We start from the raw sequence: 23,278 nt of genomic DNA on the forward strand, positions 1-23,278 counted from the left end.
TTGCGGAAATACTATGCTGCTCCCGTTCGGGCAAAAGTCCCTTTTGCGCAAAGCTTTTGTGCAAAAGGGCCAGTGTAGACAGCTCAGATTTGTTTTGCGCAAAAAAGCCCCGATTGCGAAAATGGCGATCAGGGATTTTTTGTGGAAAAGCGCGTCTAGATTGGCATGGACACTTTTCCGCAAAAAGTGTTTTTGCGGAAAAGCGTCCGTGCCACTCTAGATGCTCTTTTCCACAAATGCTTTTAACAGAAAATCATACCAGTCTAGATGTAGCCCTTGGGTATGTCTAGACTATATGGCTCTGTCGCCAGAGCCATGTAGATTAGTTTACTAGACATACCCAAATGAAGCGGCGATTTAAATAATCATCGCTTCATTTAAATTAAAATGGCTGCCGTGCTGAGCCGATCAGCTGTTTGTCGGCTCAGCGCGCTAGTCTGGATGCTCCGCGGTCGACATCAAAGGCATTTGTCGACCGCCCCGTTATGCCTTGTGGGATGAGGTTTACCGGGGCGGTCGTCAAATGCCTTTGATGTCGATCGCGGAGCATCCAGACTAGCGCTCTAAGCCGACAAACAGCTGATCGGCTCAGTGCGGCAGCCATTTTAATTTAAATGAAGCGGCGATTATTTAAATCGCCGCTTCATTTGGGTATGTCTAGTAAACTAATCTACATGGCTCTGGCGACAGAGCCATGTAGTCTAGACATACCCCTAAAGTGGCCGATAGCTGCTGTACTGGCTCCTCCTGTTCATCACTACATGTCACAAACATGTCCAGAGAGAAGAATGGCTGGAACATTCTTATGCCTCAGTGGTTCCCAGCAACCAGATTGGCTCCTTGTGGCCGGGGGCATCTGGCTGCTCTAACTTGAACTAGGGAATCAACATAGTAAAAAGCTTCCTTAGCCCCTTGTCTGATCTTGTACTGAGCACAGCTGAGTTGTACCGGAGGAATGGAGGGAAGTTTTCCAGCCAAACAGCAGCAAAGAAGTGTGTTTTTTTCCACAGAACCTTTTCTTTTCTTTTCTTTTCTTTTCTTTTCTTTTCTTTTCTTTTCTTTTCTTAACAGAAACTTATAAAGAGCAGACCTTGTGAGCAGACCTCTTGAATGACAGCAGCTGTGATTTCTTTACCCTGGTGATTTTTCACTGGCTTTTGGGAGAGATGTCTACTTTCCTACCCATTCATATAAATCAAATCGGTGTATGAAACCTTTTGTGTACAAGAAGTCAAAAACTAATGACTGGAGCTGGTTGAACATTTATTGATGATTTTTTAAAATGAAAATTGCATGTATAACAAAACAATGTTTCAAAAGAAAGGCCAACCCTGACCATTTTTTCCAGTTTTTGACAAGTGAAAAAATCCTATACTTTTTCATGAGAAACCAAATATATTTTCTCAGTTCCTTAATTAATGACTTACCTCCAAGCCAGGCCCCGATATTCTGTTTTCATATCCACGGTATTGTTTGATCTAGCACCAATTCCATTACCAGCCTAAATACAATTAAACCAAGCCAAAAAATGAACATTTTGTCCAGTCATATATTTCGGTGATCTTAATTATTTATTTCATAAACAGGTTTCTCCTTTAAGGTCTATTACATTCAAGCTTGTGCTACTTTAGCACTTGGGTTTTCAGGAAGACTTATGAAAAATAGCACCAATACATTTAAAAAAATTCTTTACACACTATTGCTGTATACATGGCATAAAATATAAGAAGGTTATATAGGTGCATCTGGATTGTTTTATAATTCATGTAGCGTTTCCCTATTCAGAAGTAATGCAGCCTTCTCAAGCTCTAGTCAATAAAATCTGCAGGGCGGCTATACCACACCGTCCCCTATTTTCCCCAAACATGAGTTTTGTCACATGATAGAAGACTGAACATTAAGTCCATGGACCAAATTCTGCCCTCCTACACAAGGGTATCAGATACTAAAGTAGCAGCAACAATTGCTGTATTTTGGATATTATCACATGGCAACTGTGGTTGAATCCTGACTATAGTAATTAGCATGGTATGTATTTAGTCAAATGTTTGTGTTGATGTCAATGGCCTCACATATGCAGAAATTTGCAGCATCACACCTGCCAGAAAGTTATGTGGTGAGTTTGCACAAATATTCCTTGGACTTACATTTGAAAGGGAGATGCCTGCTAAACATGTGAAAGGAGATTAACTAAGTCCGTGGTGAGTTTGATAAAGGACTAAGTCCATGGTGAGTTTGATAAAGAGCCTGGTTATCAGTTAATCACGCACTATGAAGTGTCTGAATATTTTGGATCTCTTTTCTTTCTCACACATTTCCAAGCAAGCAAAAGCCATTTTATTTAATTAGAAAAAAACCTTCACTGCAAGAGAAGGCAATAACAAATTATCAGGCAGAATGAACCGAGACAGCAATTCAGCAGTCCATTCTGTTCAGCAGTCCACTTTATAGCATGTGCTTTAACCCCACCAATTTCAATGGGACTTACCCTCTGACACCAGGTTCAGCAAAGATTTAAGCAAACGCTTAAGTGACCTGTCTAAATTCATACCATTCAGGGATAATATTAGAATTAGAATTCAGAGGATCTGATACCTTGTGATCTGCTCTAGATATCTGTCTTCTGCTTATGAATGAGTATCTCACTGTCCCAGAATAAGAGCTCAGCTTCCTCCTCCTGCCCCCAGTCTAAGCAGACAAAATGTTCTGTTCCACCAGCAAACAAAACAAAAAACAGTAAAAACACAAAGGTCCTTACTGTCAAAGAATCCCCCAGGGCTGCTATCACTCGCACATCAGCTGGTTTGAGAGCATGCACTGTAAGGCAGAGAGATGCAGGTAAGCCTCAACAAGGAACAGATCCATGCTTCTCCATCACTGCTAGATGTGAATTATTCCACCCCGTATTTCTGTATTTAGGTTCTTTTTTTTTTTTTTTTTTTGCAATGCCCAGGTAATGAAACAGGAGACCTCTCCAGCTCATCTTGTCACAAGTTCTTATGCTTGCTTAAGATCACAGACAAAAGAAGGGAGAGCAAAGAGCAAGTCATGCCACATTGTCGGAGGCCAGTGACCAATATCCAGTGTTGGGGAAATCAGAATAAAGACAGGGTAATTCAGTATTACAGAGCAGGCATATGGATAGCAACTGCTGCAACAATGCAGCAGGGTATGAAAAAGGCATTAACAAGTTGAATACTACCAGGTAACAAACCACAAAATATGAAGTCCTGACTCTAAATCCACAGCCCCAAACATTAGACCATACCATTTATAGGCTCTGTCAGCCCTTATATTTTGCATAGTACAGGAATTATCTGCTGTAAATAAATTAACTGCAATTGCTTTGTCTGAATAATCCCTACAAGGAAAGTTTGGCATCATACCTCCTAACTATCTATAAATAGTATTGTCTTTAAGTGGCATAATTTTTCCACAGTCCAATAATTATGTAAACATAAGCAAAACTTTCCTCAGGATGTAAGGAAGAAACAATCTCCTACCCCAAATAGGTCAGGTTACCTGAAGTTGGCGAAGAGCTGGAGGGAGCTCTGTCCTCACACAGCAGCTGACTCCCATGATTCTAAAGGAAGAAAAAATGTGGGGGAAGAGGCGGTGGGGGGGGGGGGGGGGGGGAAGGAGAGGAGGAGGAAATCAATAATAATGTTGGACCAGGAAACACAGTATCAGCCAAGATAATAAATCACATCCCTGTTTGTCTGTAATTAATCAGGCAGACATCGGTCACTGAAATCAATGTCACACTCAGGGCATGTCTGCACTTGAAAACTGTTGTGGTTCTGTGCATTTGTAAAGCAACTGCCAATAACTATAGTGTGAATGGGGCATACATACCACTCTGTTAAGCCACGATTAGCATTACTTACCCTGATATTATTGCAGCCACACAGCACAGTAACGTGATGAAATAAATGTTCCGTGTTATGGACAGACATCCCACAGTGCACTGCTCTGCTCTATGCATTCTCACATGTTTGGTGCAATGTCTACTGGCAGGCAATGAAGTTCTTCAGCTTGAGGTCAAAATGCAGAATTCTCAGAATTCCTCCATTTTATCCCCATTATCCAACTGTTTTTTTGAGAGTCAGCCATTCCCCTTTTCAAAGCCCTGCCAAGCAGCATGGCAACAGAACACCCACATGAAAGCTCTCCTCTTTATGAAAATGTATGAGGCAATTGCTAGCTGGAAGCTTCCGCCCACTCTCCCCCTATTGCTACCAGTCAGTAGCTAACTCATTTGATGGGGCTAAATCCATAGCTGGGGCTTTTGTCATGGAGGTGAGCGTTGCTATCAAGAAGATTCTGCTCCACAGATCACAAAACCGGGCAACATAGTGGAGATTATAAATGGGTTTGCACAGCTGGGATTTTGAAATCTGCTGGGGCTTTTGATGGGATCTATGTTATTCTCTGCCACCCTTCTTCACACGAGGCTTCAGAATTCATCAACAGAAAGAGATATTTCTCCATGCTGCTTTGAACCTAGCTGGTGACCATGAAGGGTCACCAATATAAATGTAGAGTAGTCTGGAAAAAGTCATAATGCCATGATCATTAGAAACCAGAGTTTGTTTTCTGCAATAAGAAATAGAACTTCAACTCCATGAACTCTGTGGACACTGATGGGGCTCGTCTACACTGGCCCCTTTTCCGGAAGGGGCATGTAAATGTCATGAGTCGTCGTAGGGAAATCCGCGGGGGATTTAAATATCCCCCGCGGCATTTAAATAAAAATGTCCGCCGCTTTTTTCCGGCTTTTAAAAAAGCCGGAAAAGAGCGTCTACACTGGCCCCGATCCTCCGGAAAAAGCGCCCTTTTCCGGAGGCTCTTATTCCTACTTTGAAGTAGGAATAAGAGCCTCCGGAAAAGGGCGCTTTTTCCGGAGGATCGGGGCCAGTGTAGACGCTCTTTTCCGGCTTTTTTAAAAGCCGGAAAAAAGCGGCGGACATTTTTATTTAAATGCCGCGGGGGATATTTAAATCCCCCGCGGATTTCCCTACGACGACTCATGACATTTACATGCCCCTTCCGGAAAAGGGGCCAGTGTAGACGTAGCCATGGTGTTGCTATTTTTCTACTCATTCAGGGCAATCCCAGTTTACCCCTTGCTTCCCGGGCTTATGAAGCCTTTTATTTGACATCTGGCTAAGCAAAAGGAATAGTTTTAACCACACCCCAGGCAACTTTTAAATACACAATCAGTTATTATTCTGAAATCTGATAGATGGAGGGTCCTGACTTTGAGACTAATGAGAAACTTTCTCCTGGTGCAATTTTGCACAACCTTTGTGAGAGAAAGGAAGGTAAGTAGATAGAAGCTAGAGATGGGCAGACTTAGAAAGCATTTTGGTCAGATAAGAGGCCTCTACAAAATGACACAGCTACTCATGGGCAGAGAGAGTGTGTGTGTGTGTGTGTGTGTGTGTGTGGGGAGGGGGACACTGTGCTCATACTTTGCATATAGAGGCCTCTTGTGAAAAATATACATGCTTTTGTATAGGTTATTTATCAGGATTATTGAGTCTTCTGTATGTGTACCAATAAAAGGATTTAATTATACTTGAAGTGTATATAGCAGTTTATGGTTGTTTTAGTACACTTTATGGTGTGCCTTGGGAGGGAGAGCTTGTTTTGCTATTATTGTTCATGTGAGTTTTATTACAGTGATACTGGACAGTTCAGTGAATGATTCAAGACTCAATTATGACCGTAAAGACATTTTAAATTCTATTTAATCAATAGCAATGAATACATCAAGTTTAACTTTACTGAACATTTATAAAGCTGTACAAAATCGGAAGTTCCAAGGCCAAGTGTTTCAGGAGGTTTCACTGTCTCTTCATCCACAGCAGACGTATCTGCAATGCTACCAATTTGCTTGTCCTCTCGCCTCCCTCCTTCCTCAGCTTAGTGCTATGAGAAAAGAGAAAAAGGAACATTTATCCAAATTGTAGTCTCTAGTCTAAAAGTGCTAAAATGTTGCTTTTTCCTTGATTTTGGAATTTTATTCCCATATTCTCTCAATCGTGGCTGAGGTTGGCATCTGTTAGAAGTTTTAAAACTTCCAATTTGTGTAAGAACCCTCTGGGCATATGGCAGGAGAGGGTTGTGTGGGTGTGTATGTAAACTTTGGGGGGGTTAAAATATCAGGTGAATCATGCAGAGTGGCTAGCTAAAACAGGGCAATGTAGAGTTAGACTAATAATTGCATGCACACATCTATAGACTATCCAGCTACGTCTAGACTGGCATGATTTTCCACAAATGCTTTTAACGGAAAAGTTTTTCCGTTAAAAGCATTTGTGGAAAAGAGCATCTAGATTGGCATGGATGCTTTTGTGCAAAAGCACTTTTTGCGGAAAAGCATCCAGGCCAATCTAGACACGGTTTTGTGCAAGAAAGCCCCGATCGCCATTTTCGCCATCGGGGCTTTTTTGCGCAAAACAGTCCTCCCCTGTCTACACTGGCCCTCTTGCGCAAATACATTTGCGCAAGAGGGCTTATCCCTGAGCGGGAGCATCTTACATTAGATCGTCAGTGTTCTTGCGCAAATTCAAGCAGCCAGTGTAGACAGCTGGCAAGTTTTTCTGCAAAAGCAGCTGCTTTTGCGGAAAAACTTGCCAGTCTAGACACAGCCTCCATGTTTTGGAGAATGATACACTGAGTATGTCCCCAAAAGGCAAAGATTTTGGATTTTTAAAAATGGGCAAATCAGGAAAATATGCCAGGCTGCTGTTTGCCAGGATGGTGCCCCCAGAACCAGCACAAGAGTGGAAGGAAACTGTGACATACTTAGACATTTTTTAAAGTCTTGTTTCTAACATCTACGGAGTTGAGCATACATTACACTGCAAAATTAATAGAATTCTAGCTTAACGGTGGGGGAGCAGGGGAAGAGGGACTGCGCTGGAAGTGAACTCTAGAAAGTGCCTTACAACCTTGCTTTTTTGAAATGCCTGTATTTGATTTAGGCTATTTATCTCCTACTTCATGTGGGCTCAAGGCTCAGTGCATCAGTGAAACGGAGCAAGAAACATAACTTTTGATTTTCCGTACGTGCTGCTATAATAAGAGTGCCTCTCCTTCAAGAAGCTTCATGGAGGGACTGCATGGATTAACCACTATGGGAGATGGGCAGGAGGAACATGCCAACAAGCAGTGTGTTGGGGAGGAGGGTGCAGAGGGAGACAGATAGATTAAATGTGTAATAGTGATAGAAATGTAGCCGTGTTAGTCTGGGGTAGTTGAAGCAAAAGTATGCTAACATCTTTATGGCTGACCTAGAACAACGTTTCCTCAACTCCCGTCCCCTTTCACCCCTCCTCTACCTACGGTACATCGATGACATCTTTATGATCTGGACACATGGCCAAGAAACACTGGAGATATTCCACAGAGATTTCAACAACCTACACCCCACCATCAACCTCAGCCTGGACCATTCTACACGAGAGATCCACTTCCTGGACACCACCGTACAAATCAACAATGGAAAATTAGACACCACTCTCTACAGAAAACCCACCGACTCATACAGTTACCTACATGCATCCAGCTCCCATCCAGAACACACCACACGATCCATCGTCTATAGCCAAGCCCTTCGATACAACCGCATCTGCTCTAACCCCACTGACAGAGACCAGAAGCTTCAGGATCTCTACCAAGCATTTATAAATCTCAACTACCCACCCAGAGAAACAAAAAAGCAAATTGAAAGAGCCAGACGAATACCAAGAAACCATCTACTTCAAGACAGACCCAAGAAAACCAACAATAGAACACCACTCGTCATCACCTACAACCCCCAACTTAAACCTGTCCAACACATCATCAATAAACTACAGCCTATATTGGAACAGGATACCATACTCAAAGAGGCTCTGGGAGACAGACCCATAGTCTCCTATAGACAACCACCTAACCTCAAGATGATTCTTACCAACCACCACAGGACATACCACACTAATACCAACCCTGGTACCTTCCCTTGCAACAAACCCCGTTGCCAGCTTTGTCCACATATTCATTCTGCTGATACCATTATTGGACCTAACCAAGTGAGTTATAAGATCAAGAACACATATTCCTGCGCATCCAGAAATATAATCTACGCTATCATGTGCCGAAAGTGTCCGTCTGCTATGTACATTGGACAAACATCTCAGACACTTCGCCAAAGGATTAATGCCCACAAAACAGATATCAGACAAGATCACAAAGAGAAAACAGTTTCTTGCCACTTTAACCAGAAAGGACACTCTCTAAATGACTTAGCCACCTGCATTCTGCTACAAAGACCTTTTACATCTGCACTTGAAAGGGAATCCTCTGAACTGTCATTCATGTTAAAATTCGACACTTACCAACAAGGACTTAACAAGTCTTTGAACTTTCTCACCCATTACCAAGACAGTTTCCCCAATTATCACCTGTAATACCATTAACTCACAAACATCCCACTCTCCCTACCTTTAATATCAGCAATTCACAGACACTTATCTTCCTTCCTCCCCCTTCCCACCCCCCCGCATCCCCCTTCTGTTCTGCAATGTGATTTGTCCTTTTCATATTTGTTCATTTTTTTAATTGTATCCTTTGGTATATATGGTTGTGACTACTTTCTTCCACTATTTGATCTGAGGAAGTGGGTCTGGCCCACGAAAGCTCATCATCTAATAAACCATCTTGTTAGTCTTTAAAGTGCTACATTGTCCTGCATTTAGATTAAATGTGTGTGTGTGTTTGCATAGTCGTAGGAAAATAGGCAGAGAGTGTTTCTATTGACTCTGGAAGGGCTGCCATCATGAATTGAAGATGAAGGGAGAGGATTAAAAATCCAGGAGGCAGGCAGAAGGAAGATCAGCATGACAGCACCCTTATAGTACCCTCAGCTAAACTATATAACTCTCCCTCTGTACAGTTGTATTTTAATATATAGTTCAATACTTACTGGAAATGGTTCCCACCCTAGTTCAGGGTTCTGGCTGATCCTCTGTGATTCATGGAAAGAGGTGTTCTGGATATCCATGACTGACTGTCTTCGGGGTCATGGCTCAATTAGCAAGTCCATTGAATGCAGAGGCTGAGTGGTGATATCTCCAACAAACATGTGGTTCGGCTCTTCATAGGAACTGCAGAACATGCTACCTCTCCCCGGAGTTCTGTTACATGTAGCATTCACATAGTCCAGCCACCTCTCATTTGCCTTACTGTGGGATGGGAGACCCTCCCCCTCTTTTACATGTGCCTGTCTTCCTGCGTGTAGACTTAGCTGAGTGACTGCCTTTCAGACAGGCTTGAACACATTTCTCTCCCATGAAGAGGGCAATGAAGTCCAGGATCTTACTAAGGGTCCAAGGTAAAGCATGAAGATGACTGATGAACAATCAGGAGATGATACAGATAAGCAAACTCCACATGGGCTAGAATTGTCCAGAACAACACCTGGCTGAATGCCAGGATTTAAACAGGGATATTCAGCATAACTAGATAGACTAACACAGGTAGTTGGCAAAGCAGCATGGGATACCAGTAGATAGACACAGAAGATGTATAACAATTATTTTGGGAGGGAGCTGTATCCACACTTACTTTGTGTGGATACATTCATCCTGCATCTCACTAAACCCACTCCTAAATTGGGCTTATTAACATGTGTGACAAATGCTAGCTGATTTGCAACAAAATATCGTGTGTATGGAGGCAAGGCACTTTAATGGGAGATAACTCCAGTTAATACATTTCAAATATAGACAGGCCTTTAGTGTTATTCAGACTGGAAAAGCAATCCTGACTGATTAATGTGGTATTTGAATAGGCACAAGTTTAGCTGGTTACACAAACATTTTGCACAGCCCTAAAACTACCTTCGCATTTGGTTCCCGTAGCCTGCTAAACTCCTCCAGTGAATTCAATCCCACATCCTGTGCACACTCTACCTGATCAGGTTCCTGTGCTGGTGTTGGAGTGGCAGATGATGGTGGTGGTGTTGTTATATCTGGGGTAGTTTGGTTGGGGTATGTATAATTGCTGTTCTTGTATGTCCTCAGGAAGGGCTCAACCTATGAAATAAGGAAATCTGAGTCAACACAGAGCTGCAAAGAATATGGAACTATCTGTTCCCCAGCCACCCATTCAAATCTGTCTGCAGACCATTCAAATGACTGTATATTCTTGTTCTCAGGACCAACACAAGTACCCCTCTGATAGTTTTGCAGAAATATTGATGAGGCATACAACTAAGGAAACATCTGAAATATACAGGTAATGCTTTGTTAACCACACACACCAGCTCAGACGCTCTCAGTGCCCTTACCAGTTTGATTAACAACATCCGATTATTATAGAAAAGGATGTTAAATATTCCAGACCAGACAGCATCAGGGTAGCTACTGATTTGGGGCGGGGGGGGGGGGGGGGGAGGTTTGGGGCTGACACCAGCTGTCTATCTGACCTGCCACTTTACTTTTCCTGTTGATGCTATCTGAAGTGTGAAAAATAAATAGCCAGCTTGGATGGTGAAGGTAGCCTGGTCTGTTTAGTCAGGTTTGATTTCCAGCTTTCATGCACTACCACAAAGTTGCTGTCTTTGTGCCCTCTAGCAACCCTCTCCAAGGTGATGGAGCTACCATGCTGGAATGCAGCGCACAGGATCTCCCATTAAAAGCTCTGACTGCCTCTTAAATGAACAGTACAGTATATAGCATATGCGTAACTATTTTGAAACCTACCAGACTCGGACATCTGAGAGTTAACACCATTTCAAGAAAATGTGCATCTGTCTTGTTCCCAACAGGCTCCAACTGCATGCCAGAAAAAAAACATGGGGGGAGAAGAAATAAAATGAAAACCAGAATGGAAGAGCATGAATAGCTGAATATAATCAGCCTATGGAAACAAATGGAACAGCAAAAATTGCTACGTACTGTATCTCTCTATGTTGAAATAGCAGCTCAACCCATAAAACTCACTGTCCTGGGATTTTGTTTTCTTTAAAACATTTCACATATTAAACTGGCTACTTTCCATATTAGGTATGTGGTATGAGTGATGTAATATCTCACACTTTGATTATTTTGTGGTGCAAAGGTCATTCATAATTATTCAGGATAGGTTCTGAAGTGTGAAAAATAAATAGCCCGCTTGGATGGTGAAGGTGGCCTAGTCTGTTTAGTCAGGTATCCTTTCATGCAGCCAGTTTGTGTCCAGGTGACTTTATATCACAAAGGCAACAGTGCCCATCTGTAGTGAACACAGTTCTGTTCTCACCAGAGGTAGGGTGGCTCAGTAACTATATAATGGACCATTGCTCTTTGCTGCCAAAGGATAGGGTGGAAAAGACAGACAAACGTAGAGAGATCTTCTGCTATCTTACCATGTTGTTCCACAGGCCACGAGCAGTCTGGGAATGAGTCTTCTGGTGAAAGTGGAAACAGTCTGGGGCAAAATATGAGCTGTCAGGCAACCCCTCCTGGGAAAAGAGACAGGTACAGTTACAAAAGGGGTAAAATCTGGACAAAATACCAGCATGATGCATTATCACATTCGTCTTCCAACACAAATACTCCCAGGTACTCCAGAACTTGAAAATATAGGTTGAACCTCTCTAGTTTGGCATACTCTGGTCTCGCAACGTCCATGGACCAGCATGATATTAGTTAGCTGGATGTCCATTTATCATTGGAGTGACCAACTTTCCCACAGTCCCATAAAGTTTGTTTACACCCACCAGTTCTGGCTCTCAGTGCTCTGGGCTGATATTTAGCTCTAATTTACCCCTAACTCTCTTCTGAGGCTACGGCTACATTGCCGTTTTTTTGTGGAAGGGGATATGCAAATCATGCTTGCATTTGCATATCTTCTTCCAGTTCTTTTTGCAGAAGAGGTTTTTCCTATAAAAATTTCTGTGTAGATGGGGCCATTTGTCGGAAAACCCCCTCTGTTGCAAGACCCATTATTCCTCAAAAATTATGGTGTACAGGATCTTGCAAAAGAGTTTTTTTTCCCTACAAATGGTCCTGTCTACATGGGGTTTTTTATGGGAAAAACCTCTTCCGCAAAAAGAATTGGAAGAAGATATGCAAATGCGAGCACGATTTGCATATCCTCTTCCGCAAAAAAACAGCAATGTGGCCGCAGCCTAAGAGCCCAGTAAGCAGTGGAAGTATTTGTAATGCGGCTAGACAATACTGCCCTCCTGTGGTTTGGCAAATTCTCTGGTTTGGCATCGATCCAGTTCCAACAGTGGCAGACCAGAGAGATTCAACTTGTAGTCATGAGGGCCTCTGAGAACATGATAGTTACTATCTTGGACCAGATCAGTCCATTGGCTGAAAACTCAAATGTTCTATAGAACTTTTACAACTGGGATTCAAACTTAATGACTAATGCAGTTTGCTATGTCTGAGGCCAAGGTGACTTGGGCACTCAGCAGTGTTACCAACAGTCTCCATCCTTTTCAAAAACATTTCCCACAGCTTTGGATCTTGGCTCATTTGAACTGGACAAACTAACAAAGCAGAGCACTGAGGGTCAAAAGGAGTTGCACTGAGTCTGAACCAGGCTCAGTTGTTTACCTTGGTCTTTGGAATGGTCACTTTCTCCAGAAATGGCTGCACAACCACTGTGAAATCTTCCTTAGTGTCATACCTTCCACTTTCAACTAATTGGTGGGTTCCCTCCTGAAGAAAGAAGAAGAATCACTCACCGCTCCTTCTGTTGCATTCTGCTTACTGAGTCCCACACCAACCCTCCTGCAGAAGTGTCATCATCCTACCATGCAAAACCTAAAACCAAGAGTGGCTCCCTTCTTGTACAAGGCAGTGAAAGCATGAGCTTCCTGAAACATTCATTTTCCTTCTCAGAAGGCACCATGGGGGCTGTAGATGATCTATTGCTCAAAAGCCATCTGACTGACCTAGAGAGACTCCATGTTAATCTAATAGGATTTCCTATTATGAGAGGAACCAGGGATTTTTCTTTTAGTTCAGCTGACTTCCATCACACAGAGTTCATTCTTGAACTACTGGGTTTCCTCAATGTAATCCAATTTCCCAGCAAGTAGAGTATTCAGAACTGCTACCTCAATTGTTTCAAAGCCACTCTATTTCAAAGCCTCACTGAAACACATTTTAAAGATCGTAGCACCTTATCTCCCCCTATTCCTTGCCTGATCCTCACCTGCCCCCTCCAACCCAATTCAATGTGATTTCTATTAATCTACATCTGACTAATGTGAGCACATTTCATCATCCATTTGTACTAGATATTTGATTTTGATTGGGTCCCTTGGTCAGTGACTTCAAACAGTATCCTTCCTAGGACCATTTGTTTGTTATTCCCAGAAGAACAAAGTGTGACTGATGCTAGAAAAGAAGAACAGAATGATTATTAACGAATTCTCTGCTAAAATCTCTTAATACTGTCCTCTGCCTTACCTGATACCTTCTATTAAAGGACTCTAGGATTTCCACTTCAGTGGAATTGTCAGCATAGTTCAGCAAACAAGGACACAAATTCCTGCAAGAAGAGAGGTGATGTTTTATTTTTGTACTATAATCTACAGCCTGAACCTCTCTAGTCCAGCACCCTCGGGACCTGACTGGTGCCGAACCAGAGACTTTGCTGAACCACGGGAAGTCAGTATTGTCTAGCAGCATTACCAACCTTTCCACTCCTTACTGGGCTCTTAGAAAACATTTAGGGGTAAATTAGAGCTAAACAACAACACAGAATACTGAGAGCAAGGGCAAACTTTATGGGACTGCAGGAAACTTGACCACACCCATGATAAGTGGATATCTGGCTAACATCATGCTGGACCATGGATGTTGTCAGACTAGAGAAGTTCAGCCTGCACTGTTTTTCTTTTCTGAAAAGAAGTGCAAGAGTCCACAGGGTAACAGACTCCTTTAAATGTGAACTTTTTTGAAAGAATCATACGTGATAATATTGATTCCAATATGTAGGTCTTCCCAATAAACATGAAGTAAACTCAGAAGCACTTTTACTAGGGATAAATGCATTAATTAAAGGTGAGGAGACTGTTAACTGTGCCAGATATGGCACTGCAGGTCAAATTCTGTTCTTGGGCACATCTATGCAGCCTCGTTCAGATAGAATCAAGAGCAAAATTTCCATAGACTTGCTCCAGCTTCCCCCTCGCCTTTATTTATTGCTGGCTCTGTCAGTCACTCCCTATAGTCTCACTCCTGCTAGGAAGGGGACCATCTCTTTCTGCAGCTCCTATCACCCGGAAACACCTCTGTTCCCCATTTCAATACAAATCTCAGCAGAAAACATCCCTTTCTCCTGCTATCATGTCACTTCTAAAAGAGGAGCTTACTCTAACACTGGAAAAAGAGCGTTGGTGGAAAAAGGAAGAGGATACAATTCCTAAAGCTACCTCTCCCCTTCTCTTTGTTTAGAATAATAACAAACAATGCTTCACTATAGTGTCTACCTAGAAACTTGGCCAAGGCCTTATCTTGGTTTGCTACAGAGTTAAAGAAACAGTGCATGCATGCTTTGTATGAAAAACAAAGTACAAAGTTGTATTTTGAAACATGTCAGTGACATGCCATTCATAAGTCTTCTGCACAGTGCCTGTTTAAAGCCCTGTACACCTGACTCACTGCCAAACCTATAAATCTCCTTGCTGCCCATAGATCCACAAAGGCACGACAGCAGGAGGACATTTGGGTAGGTTGGGAAGAAAAAAAGATACATTTCTGAGGGATCAGAAACATTCAGCTCTAGTCTCAGAGGCTTTCATCCTGGCCTGGTCCTGCTGCTTGGGATATTTTGATATGCTTGTACTTTGTTAAAGGGAAACTGCAGCAAAACAAAGGCGATATTCTAAGACAACACCACTCAGTCTGCCACAGCCTCTTTGTTATTGACAGTCAGAGAGCCACCAAATCACAGCAAAAGGTTGTGTCATGTGCCTTCTGTGACACTCCAATCAATCAACAGATGATCCTGCAGATCTTTCCCACCACCTTCTCTTATCAGTGGGATGCTCTTATGAACTCAGCTACAATCAACAGCAGAGGGATTGTTACTGAGAGTGCTAAGCTCAGACAGACCTTGTGGTTCTCTGGCTCCCAGTTTGCCACAACCAGTGCTAAGCACCAACCTCAAGACCTGGCATGGCTACTAATGGAAATGGCTACTAACTACACTATAGAGAAAGAATCTCCTTTCTTTCCCCACATATTCTGATTGGTTGCTCAGTATATGCAGATCCCCTACTCTTCCCACTGTTGGAAGCAGCAGAATGATGCAGCTAACAATCGCCAGTTGGTGAGATACAGCTGATGTAGGGCTAGGGCTCAAAGAACGTAGCTCACCATTGGGACATATGTGAATTTTAAAGCTGTCGAAAAGGTACATTTTAGAATTTAAACAGAGCTAGATTCAAGCTTATCAGCTCTTTCAAACCCTCATTTTAATAATGTTGGAAATTAGCTGCCTTTGTCAAACAATGTAATGCTGGGCCACGTGTGCTTGCTCTTAATCAGTTTTGTAGTTGGAAGTCTAGTTTGCTGTCATATAATTAAAATGGGTATTCCATTAGCAGTAGTCACAAGCTGGAGATCGCAAAAGAGAGACAGGTATTTTAATCACTGATTTGAAAGTATAATGTATACTGTGTATGTATTTTAATATTCACACAGAAAAATTGTACTTTGTTATCTGAAATGGTGTAATTCTTTTCCTTTAAAGGGAAGGTTTCTGAAGACCTTGCAGCTTTTGCTGAACAAAGAGAAGAGTGGGAACATAAGTCTTTCATACCTCATGATTAGCCTTGGGCAGCTAATGTTCTTTGCCTGGTACAAATCCCGGAGGGTCACTATATGAAGGACTGTCACCAGATTCACAAATGCCCGAGGAACCTGCAAAGAGAATAGACAAACTCAAAGCCAGCTAACAGAGAACAGGAAGGCCACCCACCACCTTGCTCTCCTGAGCAACCAACCAGGCCAAGGACTGGTCGGATTATTTTGTTGCTAATTCTTAATCTGCTGATCCAGGCAACCATTTAGTGTCTCCAGTAGAGGTTTCCAGTGTGCTGGCGGGGTGCAAAATCTCAGCAGGAAATCCTAAATTGGGTTTCCTCTACCTTAAAGACCGAGGTGCAGCCACTGAGACTCAAGACTCTAACAAGACCAGATCCTAAAATGGCTGCTCCTGCAAGACAAAAGTCTGATATCCTCACTCATGAGGAGCCCAGGACTCCATGAGTAATCCTGTCAGCTTCAACCAGAAAAAGAATATCAGAATAGGTCCCTTAATAAAAATAATTGAGGTTGTGCTGTATAATGAGCAGGCAGATATGCTACTACTACACATAGCTATGTGACTGTCATTAAATACCATATATTTGCCAATAGTTTACACAGCCTGGCTCCAACACATCAGGTGGAATTCCAGTCCACCAAATCACCATTCTTTCTGTAAGCTACTTCGTTAAATTATTTTTACATCTACACCTGCAGCAGGGCTGCCCAGGCGAAAATGAAAAACTAAATAGGATGACAAATTAATAAATCTAGATTCAATGACTGAAGTTCAAGACATTTGTCTTTCCTATCTGGTTCCTTTCCCTAGGTTAGTAATAAAGATCGCTTTTTACCTCTCTATGAAGTATGTCCAAAGCTATTTTTATATTGTTGGTGTAGTTATCAGGAGAAAAATGCACCTGTTGAAACAAAGGACAGAATTTAGTTCTGGGCACTGTTTCCTCAGGCAGATACAGAAGCTACTAGCTGAGTCTCAGACTACAGTGATTGCACTCTTAACTTTTGATTCAAGGTATAACTTTTGATTCACAATAAGAAGCTCTGGAGCATCTTTGGTTCCCCAGCTCAGTCCTTATCATACAGAAGAAGGATTTGGCAACCATCAGAGGTTATTCACAGGGCCAGTTCCTCTGGGCTTACTGATGAGATGTCACAACTTCATCCATGTTCACTATCAGCTAGTATCAGAAGTATAGCTGTGCTACCACTAAGACTTTCATCAGCAGAGAGCAGTCTGAGGAGACATTCTTCTCATATAATATAAAATATCAAAGTATTTCCTAAGTCAGGTGTGTGGGCTATTAGCAGCTTGCCTGCCATTCAGTCCTTAAATTGCATGAAATCTCAGGTGCAAGAACATCTCATGTGGAAGTGTACCAGATAGAGAAATTAATGGGAGAGAAAGTCTACTAGGTCTCCCTGTGCATTTCCCTCTGCCAGGGAAAGATTTTCCTCTACAATATACTTGAATAGCTCTGTTAAATGTATCCATTTCACCTCTTCTCTTATGAGATTATGGAATAGTCCAATAAGATCTTATTGTTAAAAGTGTTGTGCCCTCATGATGCTCATGCTTAATTCTGCTTGGTTTGATTTCAACCCTTAGTTCCCACTCCCTTAGTTCACTCTATAAATCCAGACTCTCTTTTCCTTTATGTATTTTCTGCTGGTCTGCTCACCAAGCCACATTCTGGTTTGTAACATAAAGGAGATATCTTGCTGATCTCTGAATGTAAGCGGGGCCTCTCACCCTTCAGTTCACATTCGGAATGTTAGTAAGCCATTGTGTTTGCTCGCCTTCTTTCATGAAGACTTTGCAGTCTTTGTTATTTTCCTTTTTCTGAAATCAGTCATCCAGAATGGAAAGCACGTGTTGTGCTCTTAGTGGATAGGGATAAACAACAAGGTCCCACCACCACGTGAGAGGTGCAAAGAGGAGGTTGGGTATTAAGCAGGAATTTGGCATGAGAATCTCTTCCATGTCCACGTATCGAGGAGCATGAAAGAGTCAAAAATAGATACAGCATGCTGGTAAAATGTAACAGGGAAAATCCTTGACAGTTTGTTATCTTATCTATATATGGAAAGAACCAACTTGATCAACAGAAAGTTATCTTTGTTTGTAGCAAAAAAAGTAGCTACAATCAGATAATCAATAGCAATTCTTAATAGTATCATATTACTTTATCTCAAATTGAATGACCATCGGGAATACTAGAGCTGCCCATGTGCAGACTAGCCAAGCCCCACTATTCCACTCTCCCAAACGCTCCAAGTAACAATGCCATTTCAAGCTCATTTAGCTAGATCTAAGCTCTCTAGTGACTTACTGGATCATTGCAGAATTTGCACAGGTCATTTCCTCCTATGAAGAGTGTTATGAGCTTCCAGTCCTCCTGGAAATTTATTCCCTGCATTCAGGGGAAAAATAAAAGATAAGGTAAGGAAAAAAACAAGTCTAAAGAAATTAAGTTTATCTTCGGGGCAGGGACTATGTCCTTCTGTGTGTCTGTACAGCATCTAGCACAATGGACTTCTGGTCTCGGTTGAGGTGACAGATGTGATGCGATGGAATCATGGACTATTCAAAGACTACTGTTGGCATTTTATTTCATGTATCTTTATTAGCTTGTTAGTGATTGTATTCCCGGCTAAATGGATAAGAAAGTAGGTTACCTGCAGGAACTAAAAGCATAGGAGGGTAATTAATGCAAGTTCCCAAAAGAAACAATACAGATAAGGAGTCAATTAAGTTTATACTCCTTCTCCACTTCACACCCCTCCCCCTCCCAACCCTCAGGAAGAGATTCCATTGGTGTGACCTAGTTTGAAACACACACAAAGGGCTTGAATCTGTACAGAACGACAGCCCTGATGCAGGAGTCAGACACCATCAAGAACTGACAGGCATACGACTGTGACTAACAGACCCAGGACCTGTGGAAGACCTGATATATTTTTAGATCTTCAAATTATTAGATCCCCATGAAAAAGATGGGTGACCATCTAGTAAGCCAGGCATATGCAAGTTCTTTATTGTTTTTAAGATATGCTCTCTCTGTCATGTTTTCATTCTGAATAAAGCAATCTTTGGGAAAACTGACTGGTCACTGGATAACTGTCATTCTCTCAGGGGTCACAACTGCAGGTCAAATCTGCTGAGGAATGTAAAAGATCTGCAATTTAAGGCCCTGGTCTGGAGAGAGAGAACAACAGGACAACACTTCAAGAAAGGTGATGGCTGGAGACAACTGCTGTGGGAACTCAGACTATTTTTCACTCCAAAGAAGTTGGGTGTTTTTTTGTTTTGTTTTGTTTCAGCAGCGGCTGAATCAGGGACCCCTGGGGCAGAGAAGCTGGGGTCCTGCCGGGTTGGTCCTGCAGCCCCGAGGGGCAGCGCTATGGGACCAACTGGGCCCTACCCCAGCTGCTCTGTCCCAGGCGTTCCCAAGAGCAGCTGGAGTGCTGCTGGGTTGGTGCCGTAGCGCCGCCCCTCGGCACTGCGGGACCAACCCGGCAGCACCCCAGCTGCTCTATTGCAGGCATCCCCGATTCAGCTGCTGCTGAAACTGACCAGCAGCGGCTGAATCAGGGATGCCTGGGGCAGAGCAGGACTATCGTAAGGGGGGCTATGAGAGGTCTGGGGTGGCATCCCCTCCCACCCCACTCCAGACCCCTCATAGCCCCCCCTCTGATAGTCCTGCATATTTGATAATCCAGCACCCCCTGGGTCCTAAAGATGCCGGATTATCGGAAGTTTACTGTACCTTGCGGTAAAATCCTAGTGAAGACAAGTTAGTTCCCACCTCTGTCTGAGGGAACTAACTGATCTCCACTAAGATTTTACAGCAAGGTAATTAACATGCATGTCACCTCACTGTGAAAAACAACCAAGCATTTTATGTAATGAAAACCAAAAAGCCCTACTTGATGGCGTGCTGAAGCATACATTGCATTCATAACATACATGTTGCATTCTATCCACTTTATCACTGCCTTACCCATATGTTTCTGGCTGACAACTCCTCTTGCTATGCTGTGCTGTCCTCTACACAGCAGAACAAAAGTCTACACAGCGGGACAAAAGTCGAATTAAGCTATGCAACTTGAGCTACGTCAATTGTCAAAATAGCTTAATTTGGCTTGTGGTGCTGTCTACGCAGCAGAAAGTCGAAGGAAGAACACTCTTCCTTTGACTTCCCCCACTCCTTGTGAAATGAGAGTTACAGGAGTTAGAAGAAGTTGTCCTCCAGCTCAACATTATTCCAAAATAATGGCTTGGAGTGTAAACATGCTCTTTGTTATTTTGGAACCTACTGAAAAATATTAATGTCAGCCAAGACTCACAGTGTCATTTTTCATCCGGTCCACAAGTCTCCTAGCCTGTGATGGGACATCCCTGAATATTAAAAAAAAAGAAGAAGAAGAACAAGCAGAGTCCATGACAATCCATTCAGATAATGTAATATTAAAGCAAAGACTCCAGTTGCAGCTTTTATTGGACTATAGTTACAGAAAGAAGCCACATCTGGAGTTGGAGAAACAGTGAACAAACATCAGGTTCTGTGAGTGCTTCATGAAGGCTACATAGTGAATCATCCTGGATTGAAGAGGGAAACACAATAGAATCTATTTTTGAGTGGTACTGGCCTATTGTAATTGACCATATTTGAAGGTTTTAGCTTTAAAAGGGTGGTTCCCGGTCAGGCAGAATATTACACAAGCCAAAGGACCTCAGTTAGCAGTGTGTGAGTTTAAAAAGGCTAGAGTGCAAGCATACCCTCCCCAAAGTTTTTGGTGGTTGGAAGCAACAGTGAAAGATTGCCTTGCATCATCACAGCAGATGACCAGTGCTGTTAGAAAAGTAATAATGTGTGTATGTGTGAGTGAGTGAGAGAGAGAGAAAGAGAGAGATCTAGTCCTTTCCAATATTTCCAATGGGATAAAGGATCACTGCAAAGCAGATTTAAGGGGATTAAAACAAATGGCCTTGCAGTGAATTGCATTCAGGAACTGTTACACCTTTTTTTAAATCCCCTTTTTATACTTTGATTTTATTTTGTTTTGGCCTACAGACAACTGGAAGGATTCAGCTGACCGGGATAATCTCTCTGAGCAATAGCACCCATAAAAATCTTTCACATACTGGGATGTATCCATCTCTGTGAGATGAGTGTTATAATAAGTCATATGACATTAGTTTGCATGGTACACACTGACAGTCAAAAGAGAAAAGGTTGAAACAAATGTCACTGAAGACTGAACATAACCCAAGTTCCATTCCAAACTCTCCCATGGCCTGACCTTCAGTAGCTCACTACCCTCTCTGTCCTTTACCCTCCCTTGGCCCCAATGAAGTCATGGAAAAGCTCCCATGGATTTCAGTGGGACCATGATTTCTTCCACCCTCCTCCCACACATTCCTCTGTCAAGTGGGAATACAATTTATTTCTTGACAGGGCTATGAGGCTTCATTAGTCATGAGAACATAAGAACAGCCATACTGGGTCAGACCAAAGGTCCATCTAGCCCAGTACCCTGTCTGCTGACAGTGGCCAATACCAGATGCCCCAGAGGAAGGGAACATAACAGGTAATCCTCATGTGATTCCGCTCCTGTCCTTCATTTCCAGACAGAGACTACAGACACCATTCCTACCCATCCTGGCTAATAGCCATTGATGGACCTAACCTCCATGAATCTATCTACCGTATTTTCCGGCATATAAGGCGACTGGGAGTATAAGACGACCCCCTAATTTTCTAGTTAAAACATAGGTTTTCGTCTTATACTCGCCGAATAAGACTACCCCCCCTTAAGAGGCCAACCGGCAGTGCCCCAGCGCCCCTCCGCCTCCCCGGCTTTGCTCCTGGTGTCCCTGGTCTGTTGGAGACGGTCCCCAGCAGACCAGGGGCACCGGGAGCAAAGCCGCAGCCGTGGCGGGGTCCCACGCCTCTGAGGCTTTGCCAGAGCAAAGCCTCAGAGGCGCGGGACTCCTCCGCCTCCCCGGCTTTGCTCCCAGTGTCCCTGGTCTGCTGGAGACGGTCCCCAGCAGACCAGGGGCACCGGGAGCAAAGTCGAAGCGGCGGCGGGGTGCCGCGCTTCTGAGGCTTTGCTCTGGCAAAGCCTCAGAGGCGCGGGACCCCGCCACGGCTGCAGCTTTGCTCCCGGTGTCCCTGGTCTGCTGGAGACGGTCCCCAGCAGACCAGAGGCACCAGGAGCAAAGCCGCAGCAGCGGCGGGACCCCTCTGCCTCCCCAGCTTTGCTCCCAGTGCCTCTGGTCTGCTGGGGACCGTCTCCAGCAGACCAGGGACACCGGGAGCAAAGCCTCTGAGGATGCCGGCAGCGGGACAGCCCAGGCGCGCCTGGGCTGCCCCGCTGCTGGAGCCCCTCCGCGGCTTTGCTCCGCGGCTTCCTGGTCTGCAGATCAGGGAGATGCGGAGCAGCTTTTCTCGACCCGGAGTACACGGGCAGCGGAACCTCTATCATATCCCACCTTCATCTCCTCTTTTCTAAGTTAATGTCTGGGCACTATAGGAGTTACTATAGAGAACTTTCTGGGTGTCTGGCTGATGAGTCTTGCCCACATGCTCAGGGTTATCTGATCGCCATATTTGGGGTCAGGAAGGAATTTTCCTCCAGGGTAGATTGGCAGAGGCCTTGGAGGTTTTTCGCCTTCCTCTGTAGCATGGGGTACAGATCACAGCCATCTTGGGACCTTCAAAGTATTTGAAGGCTTCAATATCTGAGATATAGGTGAGAGGATTATTCTAGGAGGGGTGGGTGAGATTTTGTGGCCTGCACTGTGCTTGGGGTCAGACTAGATTATCATAATGGTCCCTTCTGACCTTAAAGTCTATGAGTCTATGAGTCTGTAAAGCACTTAGAGCTCTTTGGATGAATTTTCTGTAAGGACAAAATAAAATATTATTACAATTAAGATTCCCTTTACTATGATTAGGAAAGCCACATTACACTGGCCCTTGCAAATTTCTTGGGTGTCAGGCTAGAGATGAAGTAAGGAGGATGAGTTTTGGTTCTGCACATTTTTATTGGTCAAATTTGCAAAACCAAAAATTAGGGGTGTCTAGCTTCTATTTTATTTTATGTTCCAGGTTTGGCATTTTTCTAACTATAGCTTTAAAAAAAATACTCCCCAATTTTCAAAAAGGAAGTATCCGTCCTCACTTACTCAGAGCGATCTCCTGGCACAGCCTGGTTCAGGAAGGCATTAGCTGAGTTTTGTGCCCCAGTGCCAATGGAGTACCCTCGAAGGGAAGGATTAAACTCACGAAGAATATCTGGAAGAGACCCATGAAATGCAGCTTAATTCAGTGGGATTCTAAAACCAGAACTTGCCCCCGAAAGACTTTGGCAAATCCCAGTTAATAACTTGAAGATAATCGCTAATACAACATAGGTGCAAACCTCTCACCGCTCAATTATTGTTT

General features: G+C 43.3%; 1 protein-coding gene across 4 annotated transcripts in view; it reads right to left on the reverse strand.

The window, feature by feature from the left end:
- PLB1 (phospholipase B1) overlaps positions 1 to 23,278 on the reverse strand; it is a 128,951-nt gene that overhangs the window by 49,144 nt on the left and 56,529 nt on the right. For all 4 annotated transcript variants that reach the window (XM_075925371.2, XM_075925369.2, XM_075925370.2 and 1 more), the window contains 13 exons: positions 23,020 to 23,128; positions 20,175 to 20,226; positions 18,158 to 18,238; positions 16,661 to 16,726; positions 15,820 to 15,920; positions 13,461 to 13,542; positions 12,600 to 12,704; positions 11,399 to 11,494; positions 10,755 to 10,826; positions 9,963 to 10,085; positions 3,523 to 3,583; positions 2,759 to 2,817; positions 1,428 to 1,501 (listed from right to left, as the gene is read on the reverse strand). In XM_075925371.2, the coding sequence (XP_075781486.2) occupies positions 1,428 to 1,501; positions 2,759 to 2,817; positions 3,523 to 3,583; positions 9,963 to 10,085; positions 10,755 to 10,826; positions 11,399 to 11,494; positions 12,600 to 12,704; positions 13,461 to 13,542; positions 15,820 to 15,920; positions 16,661 to 16,726; positions 18,158 to 18,238; positions 20,175 to 20,226; positions 23,020 to 23,128 (1,081 nt within the window). The remainder of the gene's footprint in view (positions 1 to 1,427; positions 1,502 to 2,758; positions 2,818 to 3,522; positions 3,584 to 9,962; positions 10,086 to 10,754; positions 10,827 to 11,398; positions 11,495 to 12,599; positions 12,705 to 13,460; positions 13,543 to 15,819; positions 15,921 to 16,660; positions 16,727 to 18,157; positions 18,239 to 20,174; positions 20,227 to 23,019; positions 23,129 to 23,278) is intronic.

The sequence above is a fragment of the Pelodiscus sinensis genome, chromosome 3 (assembly GCF_052426305.1).
Source record: "Pelodiscus sinensis isolate ZL-2025 chromosome 3, ASM5242630v1, whole genome shotgun sequence".
Classification (NCBI taxonomy): Eukaryota; Metazoa; Chordata; order Testudines; family Trionychidae; genus Pelodiscus; species Pelodiscus sinensis.